Source organism: Perissodus microlepis, chromosome 8 (genome assembly GCF_051167445.1).
Source record: "Perissodus microlepis isolate ML-2025 ecotype Zambia chromosome 8, ASM5116744v1, whole genome shotgun sequence".
Classification (NCBI taxonomy): domain Eukaryota; kingdom Metazoa; phylum Chordata; class Actinopteri; order Cichliformes; family Cichlidae; genus Perissodus; species Perissodus microlepis.
The window spans coordinates 3,898,454-3,908,444 of NC_140468.1; the positions used below are offsets into that span (position 1 = coordinate 3,898,454).

At 38.9% G+C, this 9,991-nt stretch overlaps 1 protein-coding gene across 4 annotated transcripts in view; it reads left to right on the plus strand.

Annotated features, from left to right (window-relative positions):
- Positions 1 to 8,478, plus strand: part of fmnl1b (formin-like 1b) — a 38,125-nt gene extending 29,647 nt beyond the window's left edge. For 2 of the 4 annotated variants that reach the window (XM_084937073.1, XM_084937075.1), the window contains exons 20-27: positions 670 to 750; positions 902 to 1,031; positions 2,588 to 2,751; positions 2,894 to 2,995; positions 3,112 to 3,195; positions 4,051 to 4,165; positions 4,962 to 5,041; positions 7,725 to 7,816. In XM_084937073.1, coding sequence (XP_084793199.1) covers positions 670 to 750; positions 902 to 1,031; positions 2,588 to 2,751; positions 2,894 to 2,995; positions 3,112 to 3,195; positions 4,051 to 4,165; positions 4,962 to 5,041; positions 7,725 to 7,730 — 762 coding nt within the window. In that variant the 3' untranslated portion in view covers positions 7,731 to 7,816. Of the gene's footprint in view, positions 1 to 669; positions 751 to 901; positions 1,032 to 2,587; positions 2,752 to 2,893; positions 2,996 to 3,111; positions 3,196 to 4,050; positions 4,166 to 4,961; positions 5,042 to 7,724 lie in introns of all 4 variants that reach the window. The other 2 variants (XM_084937072.1, XM_084937074.1) reach the window with 1 other exon arrangement.
- Positions 8,479 to 9,991: the final 1,513 nt, after the last annotated feature.

The following is a 9,991-nucleotide window of genomic DNA, read 5'->3' on the forward strand; positions in this document are numbered from 1 at the left end:
TTTTTTGCAATTTATGTAATTACTATGCACTTAATGCATACATATTATTAACATTTGGGCTATGATGGTTGTATTGACGTATATCAACTTGAAATGCTCCCAGAAATGTCACTACAACATGTAAAAATATAATATAAGCTCTGGCGGACTTGGTTCTATGGTAGGTCTTAAAGGGTTAATGGTAGAAATCTGGAACACTAGAAAAACAGAGCCTTGTAATTTGTCTCACAGACTGGTACTTATACGCTGCTTTCTGCTATGAGCCTCATTCACCCATTCACATTATTCTGTGCCAGAGTGTTTTCAGGCTTTGATGGAAATAATTTCAGTTCCAGTTCAGCAGTTCTGGGAAAGTAGCCTCCAAAGCTTGCAAGAGCACAGCTGCTGTAATATGAGACCAAACATGCTGTGTCTTTAACCCCGAGGAATTTGTCTCGCTTTTTCCTTCAACTTTGGTTGTTGTCTTTTTCCTAAATTTAAAGTGGCATAAAAACAACGATGAGTTGTTCCTGGAAAGGGAGAGGTTTTGTGTTTTACCTCTGTGACAGATTTCAAGTTTTGTTTTTCACTGCAGGTTTATTTTTGAGTCTGTGTGGGCTGCATATCACACATGTTGTCACTTTGTGTCACATCTGACAACATACTTTTCTGTCTGTTTCTGATGTAAAGATCATCTTGGCATTTGGAAACTACATGAACAGCAGCAAGCGAGGAGCAGCATATGGCTTCCGTCTGCAAAGCTTAGACTTGGTGAGAAAATTAATGCAGTTTTTTCCTGCAGCTACAGATGGCTTTTTGCTTCGGTTGCTATTTCTGTAGATAATTTAAAAATTTTTTAGTGCAACCTGTTGTTTTTATCAATCTAATGTCAGACTTTTCATTCTTTGCTGGCTCTCCCAAGCTGTTGGACACCAAATCTACAGACCGAAAACAGACGCTGATGCACTTCATCGTCAACATCATCCAGGAGAAATACCCAGAGCTGCAATCCTTCCACACAGAGCTGCACTTCCTGGATAAGGCGGCACTTGGTAAGCACATCCTCACATGTGTACAGTAATTAATGATGGCTGAACTCCTGTCACAGTTTACAAAGGTCCAAGATCCAAGAGGACCCAGTACTTCCCTCCCAAATTAAGTAATTATAGATTAAACGCTAAACTATGAAACAAAGCTGCAAATAAAGAAAGAGATAAAGCACAGCACAGTATAATTCCTGACAGTAGCTCAAGAGTTGCTGCTATAAAAGAAAAAGGGGGCAAATAAAAAGAAAAACTAGCATTTGATCTGATCAACATTTGGCCTAAAATCTTGTTTTCATTAACTGTATTTGTGGTTTGTAGCCCTGTAGTAATCGGATGTTTTGACCTGTGTTGCCTTTTTAACTTCTGACTTCCTGACCCCCTTTTTTTTTTTAAATCGTGTGTCCAAGATGCTGTGAGTGTAGACCTGAGGTCATTTTTTAAAAATGGTTTTAAAAAAAAGGTTAAAAAAAATATCTCCATGAACATGAAAATCCCCCCAAAAAGATCTCAAAGTCTGTCAAGTGCATGCCAAAGAAACAGGTGGTGATATAACTCTAAGTGTGAAGAAATGCTGGCAAATAAAAAGACGGAGTGTAGTCAAAAGGGAGGTGAAGGCACATAACTTTGATCTTACGAGACAAAATCGCTGTTTCTCTTTTCCACGTTTAAATGCAGCAGAGTTTCTGTAAACGAAAAGCTTTATTTTTAGTGACCCTCAGGACAAAAGGACAAAATTCACAGAAAAATCTGTGTTTACCAAAATATCCGTGTACATGTCGATGTAGCGATCTTGGCTCAAGAGTTGGGAGTTCGCCCTGTAACCGGAAGGTTGCCGGTTCGAGCCCCGGCTTGGACAGTCTCGGTCGTTGTGTCCTTGGGCAAGACACTTCACCCGTTGCCTACTGGTCCGGGTGGCGCCCCAGGGTGGCTGTGGCTTCAATGTAGCTTGCCATCACCAGTGTGTGAATGGGTGGATGACTGGATGTGTAAAGCGCTTTGGGGTCCTTAGGGACTAGTAAAGCGCTATATATAATACAGGCCATTTACCATTTAGCCTGAATCTCCCTTGTAAACTACACTTGATTAAGGCAACCTGCTAGAAACCAAAGCAGTCATGGGGCGTTTTCAGTGTAGCACCGTGTTTTCACCTTGTAACTGACATGAAACTACTGCAACCACTCACCAACAATTGGAGAACAACCAGAAGTTTCTATGGAGATGCTGACTGGTATGTCTGAGATGACCAAGAGGACAAAACCTACACAAAGCCAGAGTTATTGGCTATAGTTTCGAAACTTTTATTATTACCGTTAAATGTGGTCAAACTTTAATCACGTACATTTTAGTTTAAACTAATACCACAGATTGTAAATACACTGATGATAAAATGGCAAATGCTCACAAGGTGTTATGACAGCAGTAGAATCACTTTATTCATGCAACACCTTGCATAACCCTTCAGTCTTCTAAAGTACATCATAATCTAATTGCTGTTTGATAAGCAATGATAAGAATGTTAATTTGAAGCTCTAACTTCACCTTGAAGTCTTTGTCTCTTTTAGTTTCTGTGGACAGTATCCTGCAGGACCTTCGGGCTCTGGAGAGAGGCATGGAGGGGACGAAGAGGGAGTTCTCCGTAGAAAAAGACAATCTAGTGCTGCAGCGTTTTCTCAACAGCAACGTGGAGCTGCTCAACGGTCTCATAGCCGATGGAAAGACCGCACAGGTCGGATTTAATTATCAAAATCAGAATACTTTATTAATCCCTGAGGAAATTATCCAGATTCGTCTCTGTCGATGTTAGGAACAGGAAGTACTTGTCAGTTCATGGCTGATCATGACCTGATATTTTTTACCTTCTTTTGCAGGATGCTTATGACTCAGCTGTGGAGTACTTCGGAGAAAACCCCAAAACAACGCCGCCCTCTATGTTCTTCCCTATTTTTGTCAGATTCATCAAAGCGTACAAGGTCAGATAACAGACAGCTGCTTCACTGATACGCACCAAGAGCTTTTACATTACACCTGCAGCCATCAGTGACTGTTTATAATCTGACCTCTGAAACATTGTTTTTGTGTTTGCCAGCAAGCAGAGCTGGACATCGAGCAGAGAAACAAGCAACACGAGGCTCCTTTAACTCCTCCTAAACCTGAAGTCATGGGGAACAAGGTGGGAACGATAAACAGTCAGTGCAGGAAAAGTACTTTCAAGTGTGTCTACAAACTTTCCAAGCACATAAAGATGATTTTCTCCTGAATAATTAGACTGTGTCATTTTGCAACAACACTTTAAAAGCTGACAGTAGACCTCAGACTTTATCTGTTGGCCCTTTCTTTTTTGATTTTTTTAAAGTGATATTCAGCAAGGGAAACACCACCCTTCAAAAAGTACTTCTTCTCAGTGAAGGACAGAGAGAAATACTCTTTTCTGAAAGCCCTTTTCCTCTGGTAGAGACATTAATGATCTCAGTTTAGAGGAAAACTGCTTTGCTTTTAGAGAAATGTGTACAAAGACCCACGACATTAAAAGGTCAAAGTATCAACAAAAACTTGTGTGATGCTCCGGTCAGCCATGTCAAGTACCCACAACTAGTCCAAAGACAGATAAACTACCATAAAGTATACAAGGTATTGGATCTGGAACAAGCCTGGAGCTGGACTGCCCTGTTTGATGTCCAAACAGCTCTCCTCAGTTCCCAGTCATATATGAACTGTTAAAGAAAGTGGTAAACATGGTCCGCGCTGCCATCAAATTCAAAATAAGACAATATTTTTCTTTCTTAAAATGGTCAATTCTTTTTGTTTTAGTTAGTTTTAATTTTCGAATTGAAACATTTGATCAGTTCTCTGTGTTGCTGACCGCTTGTACTTCTTCACCTGTCAGACTTCCACACTTTAAGGACATTCCTTGAGATTATAACTTTCATGCATAAAAACGACCAGACTATTGGACATAAAAAGAACTAAAACTCTCAAAGCATGTTGTAAAAAGTTGCATTCAACTAAATCTGATTTGTTGTTTCAGGGTCCCACGATGCCCAGACCACCCCAGATGGACCTGATAGCAGAGCTGAAGAAGAGGCAGATGTCTCCTCTGGTGAGGGAGGGGAAAGACGGAGCCATCGAGGACATTATCACAGGTACACAGCAACCTGTCTGTGTTTTGTATATGTGTTGTGAACCGTTATCAGCAATTATCAGGAGGGGTTAATTACACAGTTAAAGAAAGAGGCAACAGAAAGATGCAGCTATGCAGTTACAGGTTCGTGTGTGCTAAAGCTACACAGTGACAGCTACGTAATTAAAGTTCAAACATTGTATCAAGTGAAGTTTAGCTGCTAACATAGCAACACTTACACACTAATGCTTGCTAATTAACTAGGTAACAACTAAACTGAAACTTTTTTCATGAATTAGAACTCGATTTTTTTTTATTTGTTTTGTTTTTTGTTTGTTTTGTCTACAAACTTTAAAGGCAGCAGCTAAATCAACATAAGCCACAAACTGTTTCTCTGCACTTGTTTATGTTGTGCTCCAACAACCACTCCCCAACCGATTGGGGAGTACAGATTTTTCCCAACAGCAAGAACTCGTCACTGAGCGCTGACTCCAGTTCTTATGCTAAGCTAAGCTAACTATCTCCTGATTTCCAGCTCTAGTTTTGATGGACGCTCTAGTCCATTAATTTTTATTTTTCTGTACCTTCTGCTGTCACACACTTTTTTCACACTAATCGTCCTCAGTGTTTTTACTTTCTTATCTAAGCAGCTGTTAATCTCATTAACATTTTATCCTATTTCCTCTCCAGCAGTGCTCTTTTTTTTAAATTTCTTTAGTTCAACAAACTTTCACTAAGGCTTACGTCCCTCCCCTGTGCCCTTGTTTGTCCCTCCTCTCTTCCTGTCCCTGTTGTTTTTTTTCCTCTTCTGTCTTCAGCTCTTAAATCCGTGCCCTTCACGGCTCGCTCTGCCAAACGCTCCTCTCGTCTCTTCTGCGACTCTGTCTTCAGTGAAGAGGTGATGTTTTCAAATCCGCTCCTGCTGATCATGACACTGTCATTGTATTTATAACCAGGAAGAGATGGTGGATACAGAGTGTAGAGGGCACTTATAATCCTTTGAGCCCAGCTTCTATTTCTGCTCCAGTCATGGACATGAGACAAACTCAACAGTGATTAACAACAATAAACACAAAAATATTAGAAACACATTATATTGCACTAAAACTGCATAGAAATTGTCCTGCTCTGCCTTCCCAATGTAACTGTATCCCAGACAGTCTGCCCTTGAAGGAATATTTTGGGTGCTGTTTGTTGGATATGCCTTGTGACTGAGTTCTCTCCAGAGGTTTTCTGACACACTTTAAATGGCTTTCAAAGAGAAGGAGAGCAGCTCAAACTAAAACACAAGAATATGCTGTAGATAGCTTGTCTTGGATTTATAGGTTAAAGGAGATCTATTATGTTTTCCTTGTTTCCAGTCATAAAAGTACTGTTAGAGTGCTTGGATAATAAAGATATATTCAATATATTAAAGGGCACTGAAGGAAAGGACATTTAGCACTGTTGCCTCATTTGTTAGTGGGTCCTGGTTTCAGAGCCACACAACGTCCAGCTGTGTGGAGTTTGTTGAGTTGTAGTCAGAGATGGGCAGTAACGCGTTACTTGTAACGCGTTACTGTAATCTGATTACTTTTTTCAAGTAACGAGTAAAGTAAGGGATTACTATTGCAAAAACGGTAATTAGATTACCGTTACTTTCCCGTAGGAACGCTGCGTTACTGCGTTACTAAAACCGTGATTTTTTTTTTGCAAGAATGTCTCATGACAGTGACGTAAGCGAGTGCGACGTTCGTGACAACAGCTGTGTGCAGATCAACAATGGATAATATATCGAGTGCGGAGAGAGTATGAGCGTGCAGCGTTTAAAGCGTGGAAGTACTGACCTTACTTTGAGTTTGATTCCATAAAAAGTGACAAAAACATTAGCGTCCGTTGTGCGTGGGAAGAAAACTTCTTTTTACAGCGAAAAAAACCCTAAACAAGCACCGAGTGCGCTATGACGTAATGGGAAATTCACAGAGAAACTCGCGGATTCTTCCACTGACCGCTGCGGCACACCTGCACCAGGGTAAACCTCCGCCTGCTTTACAGGTGAAAATAGAGCAACAGGACCGCTAGTCTTTGATTTTATTTATTTTCTGCTGTGTTTTACTTGCATCTATTTGAAAGACTGAGTGTAAACACAAAAAATATTTTATTTTATGTGCTGGAATGTGCAGAAAATAGGTTTAAATGTTAAACAAATTTCTTCCAGTCAGAGAATGTTGCATATAATTTAATTTTTGCTTGATGCATAAAGTTAAAAGATTAAAACTGATAAAACAAGTTTTAAAAAAGGAGACTTTTCCATTTGATTACATTTTGTATGATGGATTATGTAGAAAAAGTAGAACTGGGCTGAAAGATCTATCGCTTTATCACCTATTCAGGTTGTAAATCGTGTTTTTAAAAAGTAACTAAGTAACTAAGTAATTAATTACTTTTGAAAATAAGTAATCAGTAAAGTAACGGGATTACTTTTTAGGGGAAGTAATCAGTAATTAGTTACTGATTACTTTTTTCAAGTAACTTGACCAACACTGGTTGTAGTTAATCCTGCTGATGCAGGCCCGCAGCACAAAAGACTTAATCTCAAGAATTTCACAGGCTTGTTAAATAACATCATTTAATGTCTTAGAGGCTGAATTTAAATTGCACAAACAACGGTAATGGAGATATACGCTAATTCTTAGACTGATAACAGTGATTTTTAAACTAATTTACTCACCCAAAAACTGTCAGAGCTCTTCCCTTTTTATTTCAATCTGTGGTGCAGGACGTACGACATCTCTGTACTACGCTATGCTGTCCAAAAGTATACTTCTATTAGTCGTTTAAAAAGTGTTAAAAAGTTCAAGTTGGTCAGTGTATGTATCAGTCATCACAAGCACAGCCTGCTCTGAACACTTGCATTACAATTACAGTTTTTTCTATGCAGTACCCACAAAAACATTCTGTGTAGCCAATCAGAAAAGAGAAAGCTTAAATGATGGAGGGGCTGCAGTATATCTTTAGATGAGCTGATCACAGTACATTCATATAATTCTCTACAATGATTATTATGAGCTGTGAATGCTGTAAAGTTACTCCTGTAACGTCCAAGAACAAAAACACGAAGTTGGAAATCAGCATAATAGATTCTTTTTAAGATTGATCGTACACCACATCACACCTGTGAAGAGACGAAGGTGAGAATGTGAGATGTGCAAAATACCACAAAGACATGAAAATCAACTGAGAGACAAAAAGTGAAATGCAAAAGAACACGCTGGTGCCTTCTGTAGGTCTTTTAAAAGCTTATGCTGAGGGGCTCATTGTCCCACACTCTATCCATGTCTGACACAGATTCTAATTAAGATTTTATAAGAGCCAGGATGGCTTGGCAGTGACTCTTTCATACCAGACGTCTTCGCATTTTCCCGTTTGCTTGTTTTTGTGTTGTTGTTTTTTTATGGCCAATTTGATGAGTAGAAATATGTATTTTATGGCTCAGTAAATAAAGCCCAACAGGCCCTTAGTTTGCCTTTGACATATGTCAGCGGGCTGTTCTGAAGCCTCTTGTCTCACGTGGATTATTCGTGTTTGTTCTCTTTCGTCAGATCTGAGAAATCAGCCGTACAGACGGGGGGATGTCGGCCGACGCAGCGCCAAGTGGAAACCAGGGCAACAGCTGCAGGTATCCTCAGACATCTCCCTCTGAAACACAACAACGCGGACTGGGCTCATCATCGTGGCTTTACAAGCACAACGTATTTGACTCACTATGGTGACAGTCTTATCACTCTCAAGCATGTGGACGAATGCAGGGGTGGAAATGCATGCAAGAAGATCCCTAAAGAGACAAAAACATAAGCTAATGCACACACACACGCACATTTCTGCTGCATTAGAGCGCCTCTCTGGATAAACTTCAAACTGACTGTAGAAATGTTCTGTGATTTGAGTGATTAAATGTTAAAGAGGGCGAATTATTAGCTGTGCTCAGCACTAATGACACTGGATGCCATCCAAGGTAATCAAGACAATTACATGGAAGAACGAGCCACTCAGCTGAGAGGTAACACGAGCGCTTCATTACTGCCGCGAAGACATCAGAGCCTCACCAGAAAATTCATCTTCAAAGGCAAAAAACTGATAGACTCATGGATCATTTTGATATTTTTTTATTAGTTTTAGTTTAAACAGAATTTTAATCGCAGCGTCCCATCACTCTTTCCGTGTCTGCAGTAGGTCTCAAAAATTATGGGAAAGATTTATAATATATTTAATTTATTTTTATTACTGTGTAAGTACAAAAACAGCAAGCTTCTACTTTGCTTCTGCATTTCAACAAATAAAACATTTTATACTGTTCTGGGGTTTTTGTCTGTTTTATTCTGTTTAGTTTTTTTTATTTGTGTCTATCCTAAAACTCAAACTTTTGTATGCTTACATTTCATACATTCGATACATTTCATTACAGTAGATGTCTTTCTAAAAGTGCTCCAAGTTTAAGGATATATTTCTCCATCTTCAACGCCATGAGCTTGTACAGTACAGCACAACTACCTCAACTCTACTCCCTCAGAGGTTGACAATAAATCGACACACATGCAAGTTGCAAGTTGTCCTAAGCTGCTGTACCAGCAGAGGGAGATATTTTATTTCAAGCAAACGTGAAAATCATCATGTTTAAAAATGTTTAAAGAGTCATTACTAACACTGGGGTAAAAGGAGCCTGAATTAGAGACTTCATACCTTCCTTGGTCACTAACGAGTTCTTAACTTTAAACATATATAATATAAAAATATATCAATGTGTGTCCATTTCACCCAATTGAGAGGCAAAGTGTAACATCCCATCAAGTTACACACTTTGTTGTGATTGGGTTGACAAGTGTCATCTCTTCAATCGGTTTGACCCTGGATACTGTGGCTGCTGTGCTTGGCTGCCTGGTATAACTCACAAAAACACACCTTAAAACACATGATTCATAGGTTGGTGAGGAAATAGCATCTTACTAATTTTGAAGGACTTCATTAAGCCTTTAAAGAGCTTCAAAGTGCCTGTTGCTCTACATTATAGGACTCTGTAAAGCTGGGTTATCTTAATATTCATCAGGTTTCTTTTCAGCACAACCGATGATTAAAATAAAATGGTTAGAGAAAAAGGTTATTCACATCTGTCACAGATGTTGCTGTATGTTATATATTATTATGTACAGCAACTCCTTAAGTTAACTTCAACAGGTCCTTCCTCTAAACCATCTGTGTTTATTAGACCACAGAGTGCTTAAGGAAATCCTTCCATTAGTTATTGCTTTGATCTAAAATACAACCAAACTTTTACTATTAATGGCAAACTGGCAGTAATTAAACCATTACTTAAAAAGCCATCCCCTCACCCAGCTGTGTTAAGTAATTATAGGCCAGTCTCCAACCTTCCTTTTATTTTCAAAAATACTGACACTCTTCTTTAACTACTGTACAAGCACTTTAGCATTAACAGTTCATATTTTACATTAACAGTTACATACTAACATATTATATTCGTTACATATTTACAGTTTAGTTAATATTCTTTGACATTTTGCAACAATACTCACATTTTGCACACAAAATTAAATATTTACACAAAAATACGGTGTACCCAACATATTTGTTCATTTGAAGAATGTTGATTAAATAGTGACAACATGTTGGCATTTTTACTAAGCTCACTTCACACTTTCGTTGCCTAATTGTAACATTTACTCTTACCTGTAGCAGATGCACTGAGCAGAACTGAGTTCAGCCACAGCAATCTCAGTTTCTCACGTGGCTTTGTCCACACCTACCTAATAACTCAGCGTGCACATATACTGGTGACTACTTCCAGCAGAATAAC